Genomic DNA, 22226 nt, shown 5'->3' on the forward strand with positions numbered 1-22226 from the left:
CATAATATACGCTATAAGGATTGACCCTTTACGGAAAGTTTTAGCTGTCTCAAGAAGCAACAGAAAAAAGAGAAGGAACTAGAATTAGTAGTATAATAAAATTTGGAATTCGGGGTAACCTTTAGATCACTGTGATAATATTCCTAATACATCTGAATCTCTAATTAACAACACGTGGAAAAAATAGTGCATGTCACCTACCGAGTGTCAAAAGTGTGATCTCCAATTAAAGCGGAGAATTTTGCGAGGTCCTCTCCAATTTGCTCTGTGGAGAAAATTTTATTTTATTAGTTATTAGTAGATTTGTTCAATACAATTGTCTGATTTTATATATTTTTTAGTACGGAGCAAATGGGAAGGGATCTTGCAAGATATCACAGCTGCCAAACTTTGTATTTGTTTATCACACGTACTCTTCCAAAGATTCACAACTTTTTTTAAATTTTAATCGGATTATAATTGTTCCCACTTTCACCGACCTGTTCCGCTCATTTGTCTGCTTCCATTAAAGGCCCACTACTCTACTTGTAGCTACTTAATTGCGCCCTCTATATAACAAACCATGCCTAATCGGTGACCATTGGTCCCCCATGATCCTCTTTTTCTTATGTTAACTGAGAGCCGAGTTGATGAGATAACCACCTGTCCAGTGACCTTGCAGGGCGCTCTAATCCCTCCTGTTAACTACGGCAGATAAGCTTTAAAGCCAAATTAATATCGGGGTGAACTTCCTCTTTTAACAACACGGGATTGAAGTGTCTACCGGCCTATTAATTGAGACTGAAACTTAAAAACAAAAATTTATGGTAACCTTATTGATATAGGCTTCAAGTTTGAAGAGATCGATACTAACGAGACTTGTGATATTTCGCGCGTGTGAAGTCCGAAAAGCAAATATATTTGATGAAGTTGTAAATATTAAAAAAAATCTTCATACAGACCTATACTGACTTTTTGATGATAGAGGCCCTTATATTTTTTCTGTGGAAAAATAGTTCCGAGAAATTTTGGGGGAAATTTGATTTTGCTGCCCCCCCCCCCCCACCAAAAAAAAAGGTGAAGAATATATAGCCCTATTAGGGCCTTGATTATCGCAAAAAAAATATGATGAAAAGAAAATATCGGGACGAAATATCTCAACCCTTCTTAGACACCCATGCACGGTCACAAATACAATAGAGTTATCTCAATAAATATAGAATATAACGACCCTTCGAAATCTATCTGTTATCTGTCACAAAATCTTCTCAGCGCCGGTGAATCTTCTGCTAGTATCCCTCTTGTGTTGAATTATTGTACAGGTACTGCTATTGCTAAACTTTCAAGATGATCCCTTTGTCAATAATAGAAATCGATCGCAGCGAATGCATCTTGGGATAGAAACACTAGCCACAGAGTTAACATTGACTCGAGTTTACTAAAATTGACGTTCTATACACGCGCAGTACATACGTTCACGTAGTACACGTAAATAAGATCGTACTGTCATCTCAAAACCCACACCTCGTGGCGTAATACACTGTCATCAACGTAATATATGGCGCGGTTGTTTCATGAATGGCGTTTGGGAGGTAAACTGTTGTAAAGTTATCGGTGAGTGACATTGTTATTTCTTGTTCTATGATGACGTTTTTCAGAGATTTCCGTGAATAATGAAGAATAGTGTGTTGTGAATAATACATTTTAGAATCTATCGTTACGTTATAGTGTGAAACTTGAAAGGTAATTTGAAGATTTGATGTTGTTGACATTCTCAATGGCAGTATGTGGGACTGAATTGTACTTACAGGGATCAACTAAACAGCCGGACAGTGTACGTATCCTAATTAATTAACTTGCTAAGTTAATAATTCTGTGTACATATTATTCTAATGACATAAAGTTTAATTGGATAAAAGTCAAGTAAATTTCATGAGTGGACCATATTTTTTCCCTCCATTCTGTGAAATGATTGACTCGTTGATTTGACATCATTGAGTCAAGTGCCAGGCAGAGACAGCGCAAAAGCTGAGTCAGTGTCGGTGAGCGTATCGGTGAGCGTGTCTGTGAGTTTGTTGTGCAGAGTGAAGAGATAAAGTTCAATTCACAAATTGGAAGAATTTGGCAACAATGTCCCCAAGGCCCAATTAATAGTCTGTAAATGAAACAGTAAACTTTGAAGCTGGAATTATCATTGGAAGTAATTAGATTCCTGTTATTCAAATTTTTAAAGAGATAGATCTAGATCTAGACCCCTAGTCTAAAATGTTTGCCAGTCTGAGTCTGCTGAAATAAATAAATTTTAAAAAAAATCCTAAAAATTGGCTAGACTTTGTTTGCCAGGGCAGCGTCCCACGAAACCGTCATAAGATTAAGAACAAGTTCACCAACACCCATTTAAATGTGTGTATTAATTTTAACACGCGTTTTTTCAATGGGACGCCGGTGAACTTGTACTTATGACGGTTTCGAGAGACGCTGCCCTGGACTCTGGACCTTGGACTCGACTCTGGAGTTAAAGGAGCAAAAATTAACTCTGTGTAAAATGATGTAAGATAACATCCCTCTTGCTCCAAGCAGACGACTTACATCAACACTTCTACAGCGTCCTCTTCGTTCTCTCTTTCTCTTTGGGTCTTTCTCTTTTTTCTAAATTTTTGTCTTCCTTAAAGGGATAGTCCACCCCCAAAATAAGTTTGTTTCGATAGAGGCAAAATAATAAGAAAATCAGGTGAGTGAAAGTTTGAGCAAATTCTGAATGAAAATAAGAAAGTTATGAATTATTGAAGTTGTGATCAATCAAATACAAATTGGCAACTCTGTGTGACTTATTATACGAGCTCTCCTTCATTTGCTTTGTGCATAATATTCCATAAAATCATGTTTTCTTCGTTATTGATGATGGAATATATATTTGTTCCTTGCAGGGGGAGTATAGAAACATATTTGCAATTATTATATTTAGGGTGCATGTATGGTTGAAATTTTTCTTGAGGGAAAATGAAAATTTTAGATTTTTTTAGTACTGAGCAAATGGAAGTTGAGCTCGCATGATACGTCATAGAGTTGCCAATTTGTGTTTGATTGATCACAACTTCAAAATTCCTAACTTCCTTATTTTTAATCGGAATTTGCTCAAACTTTCACTGACTTGTTTCTCTCATTTTTCTACTCCTATTAAAACTAACTTAATTTCAGGGTGGACTTCCCCTTTAATTTTGTAGAAACTGGCAGAATATTATTATATTGCTTTGAAGGGAGGTTGATGTAGCAAGGAGAAGGGGGGTAGGATTGTTATCATTGTGTGAAGTCTGTAGGAATATGTACAAATCTGTTTTATAAATTTTAGTTTGATATCAGTTGATAACATTATTTTTTCAACCCTTTATCTCATTTCCCACACAGAAACTTAGCAATTGCAATCGAGTATTACTCAACATTCTGCTGAAACCCAAGTGCCAGAGATTGTAGACTTAGAATTGCTTTGAGACGTCTCTAAACCAGACTGTAACCCAAACATTTCCAGAGAAACCGTGTGGGTGACCATGACCTCGGAATGACTTCAGAGTAAACTTCATCACACCAAGACGTCTTTTGTTTTATCTTTCATAATTCCTTATGATTCGATGTGAAGAAAAGGGCTAGTCTACTCTGTACAGAGTTCTGTCAGACTTTTTATCTGTTTCGTTGCTAAAGATTGAACATTCTTCATCCAGCTCACTTTTGAGAAATAGTTTTTGAGTACCACAAACACAAGCATTGCCTTCTATGGTGCTGTTTTGACGGATTTAATGAAATACAATGCTGACGGTTTAATTGAGTATGAAAGTTTGACATACTTCCTTGAGGATTATAGCAAATGAGAAGCATCTGCTCGTAACAATCTATAAAAATTAAAATTAATCTTGGTGCACTATGGTGTAGTGGTAGAGATCTGAGGACAATTATTCCATTGAAGTTAAAGAAGGAGAATGCTTGCAGACTGAGAAAGTAAGCAATGGACCACTGCCGCCATGTTGGAAAGCTATGTGTAGGTCAGACACATTCTATACTTGACCCATCAGAGTGGCACTGCTCAGTATGTGGGACTACAGAGAGTGTATGGGTAAGTCTGAGAAGTCTTTAAAGCCCCACTGTCCTACTTGTAGCTACTTGCTCCCTCTATATAGAAAACTTCCCCAATCGGTGCCTGTTGGTCCCCCATGATCCTCTTTTTCTTATTAGTTGAGAGCTGAGTCAATGAGATAGCCACCCGTTAGTGACCGCGCTGTGTGGTCTAATCCCTCCTGGCCCAGTAGTGTTGACGGTCTTTAAGAAACTTGTTTTCAACAACAAATGCTAAATTTCTGTGACAAATTTGCTCTCAGCTCAGCCAGCTATTGGAACTTGTTATTGATATTAAACAAGTTGTATGAAACGGGTCCAGTTCTGGTTGAATTCACTCTTAGAATCCTCAATAGAAAGTACATGTATAAATTTTCTCATGAAAATGATAAATATTTGTATCAAGGATATTGGCTTGAAAGTACAATATATAACCTGGCGATTGTACTTTACAAATTGTAAATAGGAATATATAGTGAAACCTGTATATAAAGGCCGCTAAAGAGAGACAATGAAAGTGGTCTTTATACTGGTTCTTTTAGTGCATGCTTCAAAGTTCAATGAGAAACATTTTTCAAGGAAACAAAAGTTGTGTTTTTTATGGACAAGTGGTCGCTAAAGCAGTTTTTACTGTACCACTGAAGATTTGGACGAGTAGGATTTATCTGGTGAATGTACTTGGTATGACCATGGTCTACTTCCCAAAATGTCTATTTGATTTTATCAGCCTTATTAGACCCTTAGATCAAACAATGATGCTTGCTTTTATTATTTTTGAGGTTCTTTTTGAATCCTTGGTATTGTAAGGGAGTCTAGCAAATGTCAAAATACCTCACATTTATATTTTGATTGTTTTTTCTTTCTTTGAAGGCTTGTCTGAGTTGCACCAATGTTGCATGCGGACGTTACAATGAAGAGCATGCCCTGAGGCACTACAAGGAAACTCAACACCCTCTGGCTATAGAGGTCAACGATAGATACGTCTATTGGTAAGAAAGAGGTGTAGAAGAACTAATGTTTATCTCCAGTTTCACCTCAGTGTCTAGGCATTGTTAGTTTTACATCATCAGCATCATAAATTTGTTTATCCTCATCATCATAATTGTTGTCGTTGTCAACACCACCATCAAATTGACCATTGTTACCATCATCAACATCATTCGTATTATCTTGATCATTTTTATCATCTTCATCATCATCACTTTCATTACCATTATTATCATCATTATCATCGTCTTCATCATGATCATGATCATGATCAGCATCATCATCATCATCGTCATCAACACAATGACCACCATCATCATCATCATTACCACCATCGCCACCCTACCAAATTTTTACCATAGCACTTGCCATCATCCTTAATATCATGTCACTATCGTTAATATGCACTCTTGTCCCATGTATTGACATTCATGTCGGTCTGTGTTTGATCCGTAGCTACGAGTGCGAAGACTACATACTGAATGACAATGTGACGGGAGATCTGAAGTTCTTGCGTGACACGCTGGAAGTGATTACGAAGCAGACCTTTGAAGATAATGCGTCGAGGGGAGGAAAGAAGAGGTTTCTCAGGGCACTCTCTGTGGATTCAGGGCAGCTGAAACACAGTCACGGGTAAGTAGCAGTTTATTGGTGGGGGGGGGGGGGAGATAAACAGAAAGAGGGAGAGCGACAGACAGGTGTTTGTTACAAACGTGTGGTCACTAAGACGGGTTTGACTGTACATAGAGAGACAGAGAGAGAGACAAAGAAAAGAGAGAGTTAGAGAGAAAGAGAAAGAAGAAGATGACAAGAGACAGAACATAGAAAAGGAGAGAGAGAAAGAGAGAATGAAAAGAGAGAGAGAGAGAGAGAGAGAGACAGACAGAGACATAGAAAAGGAGAGAGAACAAGAGACGGAGAGACAGATAGAGACAACAACATAAAGAGAGAGAGAGAGGAGGGAAGGGAAGGGAAGGGAAGGAGGGAGGGAGGGGTACTAGAGGAGAGAGAGGGATTTAGCGGTGAGGGGAGATACAGGTAGGGATAGAGAGAGAATGAGAGAGTAAAAGATCAATATAGTACTCCAAATAATGAAAATAGGACAGCTGGTTTATATTCAAACGTTATGTTATCTCTTCTCTCTTTTCGCAGGCGAGATGATTCATTCTTCATGCGAGACAAAGGCCACACCGCCCTCATCCACAGACGCTTCATGCTGCTATCAAAGACATTCCTCGCCTGGAAGGACCTCGTCCACGGCGACAAGACCACCGGGCTCAAGACGCCCGCGAAGAGCGCCACCACACCCAAGCGCGAACAGAACTCCGGGGAAGAAGATCATGAGATATCGTTCAAAGACCCAAGTCAGATTGAGATTGAGTCGAAGGCTAAAGCTGGTGTTAGTGTGCACCCTAAGGTGTCGAAACGTGTACAGAAGGTGGTGACGCCGATCAAGAGGAAATGGACAGTGTTAACGCCGGGAGTTACGGGGCTGAGGAACCTGGGGAACACGTGTTACATGAACTCTATACTTCAGGTGTTAAGGTATGTTTGTAACACCTGGTGTTAAGCTGTGTTTGTGATACCTTGTGTATGGTTACTGGACATTTTTCTCAGAGAGACAAAGACAGAGTTAATTGTTTAGAAATTTTTGTTGGCAGCATTTTTTCAATGTTGAAATATCCCTTAAAAACATCCGGGTTGTGACGCATTGCAAGGAGAACTGATGTAGCGCGCTTTATATGCAATATACATCAGACATGGTGTACTGCCAAGTGTTTGGTTATAATAATTGTTCCTTGAAAATCAAGGGGAAATCTATTCATCAGTTTCCAGTCTAACACAAACTCGATGAAATATTCAAGCTATAGATAAAAGCTCTGAAGGTGGAGAAATTTTTGGACAAAAATTACAAGTATGACAGGAAAAACGATGTGATCTGCAGTGATCATTTTACAGTTTACAGCAGGGAAACATACGTACGCGGTAGAATTCCTGCGGTACGTCACAGAATGGGCAGTGCGCAAACAAATTGGTGACGTTATGAAAATTCTCAGAGCCTCGAAAGACGAAGGATTCTGAAGAAGAGTTACGTCTTCCCTTTCGTCAAATGTATGATGTTTTATATTTTTCAGATGTTTTAAATAGCCTACAAACTGAAACTGAAATTAACATGTAGTTTGAGGTTATTTCCCCTTTAATGTAAATCTGTGTTTGTTTCCATGGTGATTTTTGCAGCCATCTTCTCCGGTTTCGGGACTGCTTCCTCAAAGTTGAGATCGACCTCCGACCCCATACCAAGTCGGAGGGCAAAGTTCAAAGTACATCGTCAGAGAGCAGAAAGAGAACACACGAGTACGCGAGACAAACGACAGTGGAGTGTTTTAAGGTGAGAGAAGTCCACCCTGATATTAGGCCATTAAAAAGAATATACATGTTTAGCGTCCCCGCTTGCTTCCTTTTTGGGGGCCGCCTCCTTTTTAAAATATTTTTATTTAAAAAAAATTATTTTTAAAGAATAAAAACATGAAAAACACTGCTAAAATGATCTATTTCCATTGATGGCAAAGTTACCATCATTAGTAAGTTTTGTGTGGCGGGGCCCATGAATGCTTGAGATGACCAAAGGGAATTTGCAGGTTCAATATACATGTAACATGTTTATTATCCTTGTCAGTGTCCTTGTTTGGGACATTTTACCCTAGTTGTTTTTAGAAGTATGGGTACCAAGCTTGTTATGCATTGAATGAAACCTAATCTTTTGACCTTATCTTTCGATAGCTGTCGGAGACGCCTCGGAGCGGAGAGTCCAGTTCCAGTCGTGTCCAGAGACAGCAGAGGAACAGGGGGCCAGGAGGGGGCGGCCTGAACGGGGGGTCAGACGATACGACCGTTGACCCCTCAAAGTGCAAAGACCCGAGAAAGGTCACCAATAACTAGTAAGTAAAATAAATTGTCTGTGTGAAGGGTTTTGATTGGAAGTAGACTGGACTGTTCCGTCCTGGACTGAACTAAACTGAATTGAACTGGATTTTACTAGACCCGACTGAATTGAACTGATTGGACTATACTGAAGTGGATCAATCTGATGTGGACTAAAATGACCTGACCTGATATGAACTGATCTTATCTAAACTAAAATGAACTGATCTTGACTGTTTAGGTTTACTAAAATAAGGCAAAAAGGCCTTGTAAAATACATGAAAGTTCCCTAAAAGTATAGATATTTTTCCAACTTATTCAGTTACTGAAAGACATGTAAACAAATTAAAAACAAACAGTGGATAAAGAAATAAGCCAGAGGAACAGCATAGTGTAAAATATGATTAGGTTTTATGTCAGTATTTGGACAAATAATCAATTTTGAGATATTTTTTGAAATAATCTTTGGTTATTGCAAAGGGAATATATTTTGGTAATGAATTCCAAATCACAGGGAGATTACACCGAGGAGATTTTTCTTCATTATATAAACATAATTTTTGAAGGATGAAACTTGGTTTGATATCTTGTGTTATAATTATGAATACTAAGATTTGTATGGAAGAAGATTATGAAAGATGATGATGATGATGACGATGATGATGATGTTAACAATAGTAAGGTACATTTGTATAGCACATTACATCATACAGTTCCGTGCACTTTTTGTTAAATACAATCAGACAGTAATACAAAATTCTTCATCATCAGTTATCCTATATCAATTATTTGCTTTCTCACCAGCCCCCTATGTCATGAGCTTCACATGTTATTCAGAGTGATGTGGTCCGGGAAGTGGGCGATCGTCTCACCTCACGGTATCCTTAGCTCCGTCTGGAGACTCATCCCTTCGTTCCGTGGCTACGCCCAACAAGACGCACAGGAATTCCTCTGGTAAGAACCTATTTAGAGATGTGTGGTCTAGTAGATAAGTCGTCGGACTGTGGATCACAGGGTCTGCAGTTCAAGTCCCACCACAGCACTAATCAGGCCTGATAATTACCTGATTTAAATCGGTTTTCTGATTGATTTTTTTTCTTCCCCCCCCCCCCACAAAAAAAATTATTTTTCTTTCCGATCTTACCCCTATTTTCCCTGATTTTTCCTGATTTTCCCCTTATTTTCCCAATTTTCCTACTCAAAAGGGGGGGGGGGGGGGGGAAGTTGTTAGATGACATTTTTTTTCCAAATGAATCCTTTTTTTTTTTTTTACTCAAGGGGAGGGTGGTTGAGGATTTTTTTTTTTGTGCTCACTATCACCCCTGACTAATGTCCTTTGGCAGATGTTAATCTACATTTGCCACTCTCCACCCAGGTGTTAAATGGGGACCGGTAGGAATGAATTCCTTGAATGCTGTGAGTGCCGAAATCTGCTACCAAGCAGAGCCCGGGTGATAGTTGGAGCGCCTTGAGCACCATGCATGGTGGATATGTGCGCTATATAAATATCCAATATTATTATTATTATTATTATTTATTGAATATAGTGAAACCTGTCTATAAAGACCACCCAAGAGAGACAAGAAAAGTGGTCCTTATAGGCAGGTGGTCTTTATGAACAGGTTCCTTTAGTACATGTTTCAATGAGAAGCCATTTTCAAGGCAAACAAAAAAATGTGGTCTTTCTATACAGGTAGTCGCTAAAGCAGGTTGACTCTATATGGATAATTAGCTACATTGTATAAGGCATTAAGCTTTTACACAAATGCAATTGTAAATTTGTCTAAAATCAGTTTCCTCCTCATACATCATGTGCTGTCGGTTTTATGTGTGTAGTACAGGGGAAACTCGGTATGACGAGGCAGTCGGTTCCAATTGATTATCTTCTTTATAGCAGATATCTCGTTTTATCAGAACATACATAAAAATGCACGTATGGGACTGTATTTACATGTACATTCAGTTTCCCCTGTTGAACATGTATGCACTTAAACAAATGATCTTGGTATCTGTCTGTTTAATACCTATCTTAGTGAGTTCATGGACAAGATTCACTCGGAGCTCCAGAGCTTGGCCACACCCCTCACCCTGTCGCTAGATAACGGCGTTTCCATGACGTCGGAGGAGATCGTTCCTAAGATCTTTGAAGGTTGGCTTGTCTCTCAAGTCATGTGTCTGAAGTGCAGGTCCAAGTCCAACACCTACGAGCCGTTCTGGGACCTGTCGCTAGAGTTCCCTGAGAGGTAATTATTATCTTTCCATTTTTCGTCCCTCTTGTTTCTTCTCCTTCTTCTTTTTCTCCTCCTTTTCTTCTCCATTTTTCACTCCTTCTTTTTCTCCTTGTTTTCTCCTTGTATTTTCCTTCTTTTCTTCTTTTTCTCTCCCTTTTCTCCTTCTTCTTTTTTCTTTCTTCTCTTCCTTCTTTTTCTCATTTTTTTCTACCTCCTTTTTTCCTTCATTTCTCCTTCTTTTCTCCTTCTTTTCTCCTTCTTTTCTCCTTCTTTTCTCCCTCTTTTCTCCTTTTTTCCTTCATTTCTCCTTCTTTTCTCCTTCTTTTCTCCTTCTTTTCTCCTTCTTTTCTCCTTCTTTTCTCCATCTTTTCTCCTTCTTTTCTCCTTCTTTTTTCCTTCTTTTCTCCTTCTTTTTCCTTCATTTCTCCTTCTTTTCTCCTTCTTTTCTCCTTCTTTTCTCCTTCTTTTTTCCTTCTTTTCTCCTTCTTTTTTCCTTCATTTCTCCTTCTTTTCTCCTTCTTTTCTCCTTCTTTTCTCCTTCTTTTCTCCTTCTTTTCTCCTTCTTTTCTCCTTCTTTTCTCCTTCTTTTCTCCTCCTTCTTCTCTTCCTTCTTTGTCTCCTCCTATTTTTCTCCTTTCTCTCATTTTCTCTTTTCCTTTTCTCCTCCCTCTTTTCTTCCTTTTCTCCTTCTCCTGCTTCTTCCTATAAGCCCTTCTTGGACCTGTAATGAGAGTTCCCTGAAAGATAAGACCAAGAATTATATTTATATATATATATATATATATATATATTTTTTTTTTTCTCTCCTCCATTTATTTTTCTCTTCCTTTCTTTTCCTCCTTCTTTCTTTCTTCTGTTGCTATAGTTCCCAGAGTGGTATAATTTTCTTATTCTTCATTTTTTCTACACTTTTTTGTTGTTGTATTATCCTTTTTTCTACACACTATGACTGTCATCAGTCCTATTAATTTAATACCGTATTTGCCGGCGATAAGGCCGCAGGGCCGTATAGGCCGCATCCCCGATTTTGACATTTAAAAAAAATAAATTGTTGAAGTCGGGATTCGATCTCTTGCGTACAAATGTTGATGTAACTAAAATCACCGCCTAAGACCGCTCGGGAAAAAAAAAAAAAAAAAAAAAAAATGTTTGTCAAAGTCGGGATTCGATCTCTTGCGTTCAAATATTGATGTGACTAAAATCAGCGCCTTAGACCGCTCAGCCATGCCGCACTGATGCTAGCATATGGAGTTTTCTGTGATGTATACATTGCGCCTCTCTCTTGTGTATTGAAATGGATTAAACATAGCGACTTCACGTGCTAGATTTTCTTTTTTTCTTTTTTTTTTAATTTTTCGCCGCGTAGGCCGCACCCCGACTTTTTGATATTTTCTCTTCCAAAAATACTGCGGCCTTTACACCGGCAAATACGGTATTGTTATCATTTCCCGCAAAGTACCAGTTCAGTTCCAATCGTACCAACATATCCGAAGACACGTGTCACCTTACTGAGATGCTCTCCAAGTTCTTCTTCTTCTTCTCGTCCTCCTCCTCCTCCTCCTCCTCCTCCTTCACTTTCTCCACTTCCTTTTTCTCCTTGTACATATGTTTTTATCTTGTGTGTCTTCCACCCCTTCATCCCAACTTCTTCCTTTCCTTGATTTCTCCCTTTCTTCTTCTTCTTCTTCATCGTATTCCACTTCTTTTGGTTTTTTCCCTTCTTTTCAGAATTGTAACAATGATCAAAGAAAGATTATCAAGAGTCCTTTTCAGGACTTCCCAATCCTCCCTCTCTCTCACACGGTGCAACCGCAAGCCTACTGTAAATGATCAACTATTGTTCTGATTTCCTTGGCAGGTACCAGTTCAGTTCCATACGTACCAATATCTCCGAGGACACATGTCACCTTACCGAGATGCTCTCCAAGTTCACGGAGGTGGAGCATCTAGACGGCCCTGTCTACCAGTGTGAAGAGTGTAATAGCAAGAGAAGAGAGGCGTCAGGAAGACCGGTTATACAGACAGAAGCTACCAAGAGATTACTCGTCACTAAACTACCTCATGTACTAAGACTGCATCTGAAGAGATTTAGGTGAGTTTGGGGAAGAGAGGGAGGGAGGGAGGGAGGGAGGGAGGGAGGGAGGGAGGGAGGGAGAGAGGCGTCGGGAAGACCGGTCATACAGACAGAAGCTACCAAGAGATTACTCGTCACTAAACTACCTCATGTACTAAGACTGCATCTGAAGAGATTTAGGTGAGTAGGGGGAAAAGAGGGAGGAAGGGAGAGAGGGAGGGAGGGAGGGAGGGAGGGAGAGAGGCGTCGGGAAGACCGGTCATACAGACAGAAGCTACCAAGAGATTACTCGTCACTAAACTACCTCATGTACTAAGACTGCATCTGAAGAGATTTAGGTGAGTTTGGGGAAGAGAGGGAGGGAGGGAGAGAGAGAGGGAGGGAGGGAGGGAGGGAGGGAGGGAGGGAGGGAGGGAGGGAGGGAGGGAGGGAGGGAGGGAGGGAGAGAGGCGTCGGGAAGACCGGTCATACAGACAGAAGCTACCAAGAGATTACTCGTCACTAAACTACCTCATGTACTAAGACTGCATCTGAAGAGATTTAGGTGAGTGTGAGGGATGAGAGAGGGAGGGAGGGAGGGAGGGAGGGAGGGAGAGAGAGAGAGAGAGAGAGACAGAGGCAGAAAGGGGGAGGGAGGGAGAGAGAGAGAGAGACAGACAGACAGAGACAGAGAGGCCCCTTACAAGTAGCATGAGGCAGCATAGCAAAAAAAATGTGATTTGAATTCCCCCATTTTCCAAAGAAATTTTCTATAATTGTGATATTGTTAAATTTTTAAACAAAGTACATTCAAACCTGTCTTTGTGACCACCTCTCTGTAAAGGTCACCTGTCTGTAGTAGTCATGCACATTCTCTCCCTTGATCGTTCAAGAGAGAGAAATGTGGGTCATAGAACCTGCCTAGAAAGGCCACCTATCTACAGCGGCCACTTTCTCTGTTCGCTGGGACAGCCTGAGTATACTGGTTTGACTGTATAGGTATCATGTTCTTTTTTTAAATTTTTTAAATTTGTAATATTATTTTTCTGTAGATGGTCAGGGAGAAACCATAGAGAGAAGATCCATGTTCAAGTGAAGTTTGATCAGGAGCTGAACATGAGACAGTTCTGTCTGGTGGACCCTAACAATAAGAAGCTCTTAACAACGGAAGACTACATGTATGACCTGACTTCATTGGTTATACACCATGGCAGAGGGTAGGTTGGGGTGGTGGTGGTGGTGGTGGTGGTGATGGTGATGGTGGTGGTGGTGGTGGTGGTGGTGGTGGTGGAGGTGATGATGGTGATGATGGTGGTGGTGGTGGTGGTGGTGATGGTGATGATGATGGTGGTGGTGGTGGTGGTGGTGGTGATGATGGTGGTGATGATGGTGATGATGGTGGTGGTGGTGGTGGTGGTGATGGTGATGATGGTGGTGGTGGTGGTGGTGGTGGTGGTGGTGGCGGTGGTGGTGGTGATGATGGTGGTGATGATGGTGATGATGGTGGTGGTGGTGGTGGTGGTGGTGGTGATGATGGTGGTGATGATGGTGATGATGGTGGTGGTGGTGGTGGTGGTGATGGTGATGATGGTGATGATGGTGGTGATGATGGTGATGATGGTGGTGGTGGTGGTGGTGATGATGGTGGTGATGGTGGTGATGATGGTGGTGGTGGTGGTGGTGGTGGTGATGGTGATGATGATGGTGGTGGTGGTGGTGGTGATGGTGATGATGATGGTGGTGATGATGGTGGTGATGATGGTGATGATGGTGGTGGTGGTGGTGGTGGTGGTGATGGTGATGATGATGATGGTGGTGGTGGTGGTGGTGGTGGTGGTGGTGGTGATGATGGTGGTGATGATGGTGGTGATGGTGGTGATGATGGTGGTGGTGATGGTGATGATGGTGGTGATGATAATGGTGATGATGATGATGATGATGGTGATGATAATGGTGGTGATGGTGGTGATGGTGGTGGTGATGATGATGATGGATGGTGATTATGATGGTGATGATTATGACAACAATGATGACAATGATTATGATGATGGTTATAATTTTGATGATATTCATGAAGATAATTGCGGTGATGATGATTATTATCCTGACTATATGACTGTTATTGATTTGGTACTAAGTGACTCCCACTATCCCAAGTTATTTCACAATTTAAGATCTTAATCTATTTTCTAAGAGGGATAGAAGTTTGACTTCATTACATTGAACCAACAAATATCAAGGAATTTCTATTAACAGTGTCAGGGTCAATATTAGTAATGTTGAAAGGCATGTTACTTTACTGTAATTCACAAATACAATTCTATTTGAATGTTTAACTTACTACACAGGTTTGGCTCTGGTCACTACACAGCGTATTCATGGAATCAAGAAGGAGGTAATTAAAAAGAAAAATAACAAAATCAAAATATCAACAAACAAAACGAAATGATAATTAAAAAACACTTCTAATTCATATTCTTTTATATAGTGCTATATCCATCGTGCAACTGATAAAATCAAATTACAACACTGCAGTGCAAAAAATACACGGGGGCTCGGGGCGAATTAGCCCCCAAAATGCTAAAAAGGGGGGGGGGGGCACAGGGGGCACTTTTCCAAGATCGGTTGAACTTTTTTATACCCCTCCTCAGGACGTTGATCGATTACATGTATGTGCCCCCCCAAACATCAAACTCTGGCTACGGCCCTGCTGATTATCAAGATATTTATGATTGAAAATCGAAATTTAAAAATAAGTTTTCCTAACACTACAGTCTATTGAGGAAAATGAATACCATTGGGGTCCAGTGTCCTCCAAACCAGGAGAGAGAAAGATTTATTTATTTTACATATAGGCGGTCATGTATATTTATATAGTTTAAAAATCTTGGAAAATGATTTAAAAATCTTTACACATCTAGCACACAAATCCACGGTATGGTAAAACCGGTCACTCAAAGATTTTTGAAGCACTTCTTGATCATTTGAAGCGGGATTTTTTTAGGGCTTCAATATTAAACCACATCACAGACACTGATAACACTTAGGGCCATGAATCTTAACGATGCCTTTAAAGTATAAAAATTAACGCCCCTGTGACTCCAAACAGACGATATGACATATGTTTGTATGTTGTTGTTCTTGTAGGGTTCTGGGTGCATTGTAACGATGCGAGGCTGGAGCTGTGCTCGGTTGAGGACGTGACGGCGTGCCAAGCCTACATCCTCTTCTACACCAAGAGGACGAACGTCGCCACGGCAACCACACCGGGCAAGGAAGAGGAGGAGGAGGAGAAGGAGACACCGGTAGATGAGAGAGATGCGGGCAAAGTGAAGAGGAGAAGAATAACTCTCTAAGGAAAGGGAGTTTGAACTATGAAGACCATTGTTTAAATAGTCAAAGAAAGAGAGAGAGAGAGAGAGAGCGCAAGAGACAGAGAAAGAGAGACAGACACAGAGAAAGAAAGACAGATACAGAGAAAGAGACATAGACAGAGAAAGAGAGAGAGAGAGAGAGAGAGAGAGAGAGAGATGGAGAGACACACAGAGAGAAAGACAGAGAAAGAAAGACAGATACAGAGAAAGAGACATAGACATAGAGAGAGAGAGAGAGAGAGAGTGCGAGCCAGAGAGAAAGAGAGACAAATAGAGAGAGGACCAGAGCTAGAGGAAGATAGAGAGAGAGACAGACAGAAACAGAGAGAGAGAAAGAGAGCGAGACACAGACAGAGAGAGAAAGAGAGCAAGAGAGAGTGAGTTGTGCCACAGGATGTAACCCCTGATTGGTTGGTTGTTTCATCAAGCCCCAATAGTTCTGCGATTTTCTACCTTAGCATCATTACCATTAGTTTTTAAAACAATATTATGTTTAATCGTCCAATTATGCAAATATCATTTGTTCAGAGCCAGATGAGCCCTAAGTCCCATACTTCTACATAGGCATAACACCCTTCTGGCTCTCAACAGACAATATCGTCAGCCGGCTACTCTTCAAATTATTCAAATTTAAAGATTTGTTTTATATTTAAACTGCTTTCTGTCCCGAAAATTGGTTTAAAACTTTTAAGACTAATAGAAATGTTATAGTACATGTAGAACACAGCCACAATTTTTTTTCTCGAAAATAAGTCAGTTTTATAAAAGTTTAAGGTGATTTAATCCTAAAGCCCTTCAAATTTAACGCTTCATTTTTTACCTGAAGTTCGAGCTAATGTCCTCTGTCAGCCAGGCGACGATATATTTATTATCGTAATTATGGGAGGATAATGGATGATTCACATTCAATTTTGCTTGAGTCCCAGATACTAATTTGTATTTTATAATAGATTGATAGTGATGATTTGATTAACAGAAAACTGCCAGAAGGTGTCACAATACAACATTTGGTTCAAAAGTAGAAATTATCATGGTTGATTTTGTATCTATCTGTGGGAGGGAACTATTCAGGGCATCCTGAATCGATTTATGGAGCTGACAGTGTACACATGTCATAACTATCTCCCTCTGCTAGCTACGGTTTAAGCTATTGCAGGAACAATGAGGATACATGATATGTGTACCAATACATTTTGCAGAATTGATCTCTCCATGAAGGGAGGGAGTGTGGAGAGTGAAATAGCAAAGCTGCCAGCCATTCCAAATTCGGAGGGATGATTTTAGCATTTTGCCTTAATTAATGTCAAGACTCCTTTATTCCCTTCCAAATTTCATGAGAAAACATACAAAATACAGTGTATTCCTATTTTCTTTTGCCTTGAGAATTTCCAAGTTTTTTTGCTGTGGAATGTTTAAAGGTATGCATAACTGGAGGGAGGGAGGATGCAGAATAGAAGAGCATATTGCAGGCAGCCATTTTTCAATGCAAACATGAGATCACCAGTACACACTTGTCAGTGGGGAGGGGGGTAAACTGCAATGATGTAAGAGCCATGGTATATTTGTAGCTCAAGAGAGGGATATTGAATAAGGGGGCGGGGGACAGTATCTGCTCATTATGAGAAGCAGGGCCTTGTTTCATGAAACTTGTTATCAATAACAAGTTACAATAACTGTTATAAGCTACTAAAAACGTGGCATTTGATTGGCTAAGAGCAAATTCCTGTAGACATTTCGCATTTGTCATTGATAAAAGGTGTTATGAAACACGACCTTGATTTTTAATTTATTTATTTATTTCAGTTATTATCATTATTATATGGGGGGGGGGGGGGGGGGTTCTTTCCTTTGAAGTGAAAAAGTGAAAATTTAAGAGAGTCCATTTATGAGCAGATGGCTTTTAATTTGATTTTCACTGAAATGAATACCAGTAAACCTTGTTTGTTATGCAGTGATTTTGCCAGTTTGTGCAGTTTTTTGAAGCATTGTGCTGTGTTCTGTTTTTACCACATTTTTTAAATGGGTGTCCCTTGATGCCAGTCATGAGTTTTGGTGATGACACAATTACCTAAATCTAATGGTCATAGAATTCAGTCCTACCTTTTCAAATTAACAACTAACTACTGGTACATGTATACATGTTGTATTTATTATTGTGAGTAAAAGAAATAGCATGAATGATGATTGATGGCGTGAATGATGACAAGAAATTTGCCTATTTTACATAAAAAAGCGATCATTAATTCCACTCTGTGTTGCCGATTTAAGGACTTTTAATGATTATTTTTTTATTAAATCACTATTATTCATGATCGACACATTGTACTACAACAGAAAGGGACTCGAATGTTGTACAATTTGTAATTTAGAGCATACTAGATCAAACAATACATATAAAATGTCACCAAAAAGTGACACTTTAACTTCTATCGGTGAAAGCATTAGTGCAAGCCCGCATTAGCAGAACGGCGCAATAGGCTCTTCTACCAGTCACTTGACCATAACAATGTAATATATTTTATTTGTATCCTTCTCAGGGCCGTATGTACAGAATGATGTAAAGCATTTTTTAATACTAGATATACCTGTAAAGTAAATTCAAAACCCCATACACGCACGACGTGTAAGCCGCTTAAAAGAACTGCCACACCAAATAACAACTATTTTATTTGTAAATCTATGGAAAATGGGGCGTGGGAGAAAAGAAACTTCTAATGCCATCAAAGTAAAGTTATATGTGTATGCTTTTTTTCTCTCAAAAAAAACAATGTATTTTTGACACTGTTGCCTTCATAGTTGAGAAAGGCTGTAACTGCCCTTTGTTTTGATTAGTTATATTATTCCCCCTTTTCATTGATGGGTTTAATTCTTTATAGAAATTTGGAAAAGATAAAGATAAATATTCAGAGAAAGACATATTTATTGAAGTTTTCACACACAGAATAACAAAAAAGTACTTAATTTTTACAATCAAGATCTGTAATGCTGTAGGGAATCTATTGTCGTTGCAGTCATGGTGTTTTGAGTACTACAGTGTATTTCCTTTGTTTTGTAATTACTCAAAAATAATTCCTTCGTCAATTCTCAATATGGAAAAAGAATGAAGTTTCATCAAGAGTGTGTTTCCAACAGCAAATCTTGCAAAAGGTCATTACTACTATCAAAATGGCAAATTAAAAAGAAGACGAAAGTTTCATTGACTGATCCAAGTGTGTTTACGCCGGATCAAGTTCAAATGATATTCATTTTGAGAGAGAGGGGGCATTGGAGACACATTCACATTTTGAGCAAAACATTGCTCTTAATTAATGGCTGAGATAAGGATAAGTCTATAGGCGGGAGCAAAGATCCTTTGTGTATTCACTTATCCATGTAATAAGAAATGGAAATGGGACGCGCACGACACATATTTCACCACAGCGGTATACCATGGCGGTTTTCTGCGGGCATATGTGAACGACGCTCCACTGTACATAACACAAAACTTGTATATAATCTTTTTTTCTCGTTTTCTACTCTCCAGTGTACATGAGTATAGACTGCAGGTTGTGAATATTTCATCATTGTTTTTTTCTTTTTCTATGAACCTCTTTTTGGTTCTTTGACATTCTTGTATAAAGAGACATTAAAATCTTCCACATTTGGTAAATTGTTAGTATTTGTTTATTTTAATGGTTTGTTTGCTTGGATGTTGTTTGTTTGGAGGATTTGTCGGTAAGTGTCATGGGTTCAGAGACGCCAGAAGGAAGTTTAAACAAAATCCAGAACCAGAGATGCCAAGTTCAAAGATCAGCTATGCGGTGACATTTTGATGACTTGGTGCGCGAGCGAGGGTATAGCGTAGGTTTCGTGTGAGAGCGTTTTCAGACCCTCGATGCGTGACACTTGGTAGCTCTGCATGTGTGTTGAGAAATCTGAGCAAAGTGAGCCAAGTGATCAGTTATGGATTCAAGTCACTACTTTAAAGGTATAGACCAGTTTTGGAAACGCCCCTCTCAAAAAATGAAATGGAAGCTCTTATTACCAATCGTGTGAAAGAATATGTTTTGACTAATATGTGATGATACCAATTTTGCCGGGAAACTGCCTACTAATTGATATATTTGGTAATTTATTATATCTATCCGGACTGGATAGATATTGCGTAGTCCCATATGCATCTTTCTGTGTACAGTGCTTGTAACTTTACCAAGACTGGGCCAAATTTCATATCAGTTTGATGATTCAGAACCTTGCAGCTAGTACACACCAATACTTATATTCTAGATAAATCAACCTTTTCTGATCGATTCCACGGTTCTTTCACAATGCAATCGCATGACCAGAACTAGTCTCTACCCTTGAAGCACTTTAAATGACTTCTTGGTCAGATTTTTTATTTTCTGTTTTTCACCCCCAAACATTTCTCAATTTATTAAAATATGCTTATCACACTCTAAGCCCCGTACTACTAGTACTTCACCAATTTTCCTTAGCTTCAGACTATTCCGACTTCTGTTCTCACTCACATTTCATTCAGGATACACAGAGCTGCCAACCTTGTGCGACCAAAAAAAGGAATTCATAAAAACGAAACTTACAATCATGCGTGACACACTTCCAATGCAGAAATGTTCATTCATCATGCTGTTTTTTTCCATACAAGCAGGTAATTTTGGTATTATCAGCATTTAATTTTTTTTTCAGAATATTTTTCTCTTCAAGTATGTTTTAAAACTAGTTTTCTATTGAATTTGTGATCAAATCAACATTTTAGGGCAGTTGTTTGACCTGCGGTATGTAAAAAAAAAAAAATTAAATTAAAAAAGGTATTTTATGAAGAAAAAACGTAATACCGTAATTTGGAGGAAAAAACAGAGTAATTCTGGCAAAAATGGAATGGTTGGCAGCTCTGGATACAGCATCGCAATTTTGTTGCTAACCCTGCTTTTTTCCAGGGCCAAATAATCACAAACTATTGGTTAAGCTTTGCCTTGTACTACAGACCCCCTTAGCCCGACCGATAATACACGGCTGCAGAAAAACGTTAGGTTGTGAAGAAAAGTCTCGCCAAACATACACTTGTTCACACCAATACCATAACTTAGCTCAAAAGAAACGCACAATAAGCACAATTTTAAATACAAGTAAATTTTATTTCATTATTTTAAAGCTTAAAGATCAAAACATGCTTGCATTTAAGAATAGAGTAAATGCTTAGCCTAAACACTGTATATACATGTGTACAAAGTACTGCTCCGCTATAATGTACAATCTTGAGCTTATTCAAAGCATTAAAAACATTGATTGCAAAATTCATGAAGGTTTTATATTGGGGGGCTCTCGTTCTGATAAGGGGGTAAACTATGGCTTCCCCTTTTAATGTGTGGATACAAATTTGGTGTTAATATCGAAATAAGCAGTGTTTCTATTTACAATCATACATGGGACCCGTCTTATAAAGAGTTGTGATAAATATCAATCGTAACTACATATATATGTACATAAAAGATAGGGGATGGAAAATATGCGATTGATTATAGGACTTACGAGGGATTTGAATCAATCGCAACTCTTTATAAAACTGGCCCTGCTTTGAAAAACCATATTTTCTCAAGCTCTCTCTCTCTACAGGTTTATTCAAGTTACACACTGATGTTAGTGAACCAATCTCTTAATTATATACTTTTTGCATTGCAACATGTATTGTAAGCAGTGTAACGATACAAGATATATATATATATTCATAATTGAGTTTTCATTCACACCATATTATCCCATAATATCATGAATACATGCTGCATAAAACTAAAAAAGGAGTAGTCAAATACAAGTGTCAATACTCTATTATCGTGATGTAACCAAAGTCAATGCACACATCTTTGTGAAGTGCCTCCCAATCGTCAGAATGATAAGTGCTTACAATAGTTGTTGCTAGGTAGGACAAACATCATGGCCTGCCCTACCTAAAAACACATAATATATACAATTTGCATTCTGACTATTGAAATACATGTCCAATTATTCATATCGGGTGAATGAAATAATAGGTCGTCACAAAGATGTGTGCATAAAATTTGGTTACGTAATACCAAAATGGCCTATCAAATGAACAGCGGACCCTCGTCATGGGGATCAATGTTACACATGAAAGGAAATTAAACAGGCGACCTATTTGGTAGCAGCTGTCATCTACACAGTGAGTTATCGACAGTTATTTCTGCAAAGCTTGAAGTCGCACAAGTCAAAGTTTTCCAAAGTCAAATCATTTTGGGGGACCAAACTATGCAAGACGTGTTATTTTACACTTCCTATTAAGTTGAATTTGCATAAGTTGAACTATTTTTGTGGTCCTGAGATTCGACTTACAGAGAATTAACTGTATGTTGAAGAAAACACATCTGAGAGACTGAAACAGATTCTTTGTAAGCGATAGACAGTTCCATTAAAAAAGTTATGAACTAATCGGAACAAAAATCGACGACAAAACATGATTCTAAAATTAAACAATAACATCCGTTAAATTCAAATCATAAACAAAGTTCAAAGAAAAGGGATTATAGACTGTACTGTAGTGTCCTAACCATGCAAGAAAAA

At 38.9% G+C, this 22226-nt stretch overlaps 1 protein-coding gene across 1 annotated transcript; it reads left to right on the forward strand.

The window, feature by feature from the left end:
• Positions 1 to 1360: 1360 nt before the first annotated feature.
• LOC587794 (ubiquitin carboxyl-terminal hydrolase 44) lies at positions 1361 to 15727 on the forward strand. The gene is made up of 13 exons (XM_030993384.1): positions 1361 to 1593; positions 3385 to 4084; positions 4954 to 5072; positions 5527 to 5703; positions 6223 to 6615; positions 7309 to 7459; positions 7852 to 8009; positions 8797 to 8946; positions 10026 to 10235; positions 12082 to 12315; positions 13329 to 13493; positions 14625 to 14671; positions 15424 to 15727. The coding sequence occupies exons 2-13, from the start codon at positions 3977 to 3979 to the stop codon at positions 15630 to 15632; spliced, it is 2121 nt and encodes a 706-aa protein (XP_030849244.1). The 5' UTR covers positions 1361 to 1593; positions 3385 to 3976; the 3' UTR covers positions 15633 to 15727.
• Positions 15728 to 22226: the final 6499 nt, after the last annotated feature.

This window comes from Strongylocentrotus purpuratus, unplaced genomic scaffold (assembly GCF_000002235.5).
Source record: "Strongylocentrotus purpuratus isolate Spur 01 unplaced genomic scaffold, Spur_5.0 spur5_scaffold_20, whole genome shotgun sequence".
Taxonomy (NCBI): domain Eukaryota; kingdom Metazoa; phylum Echinodermata; class Echinoidea; order Camarodonta; family Strongylocentrotidae; genus Strongylocentrotus; species Strongylocentrotus purpuratus.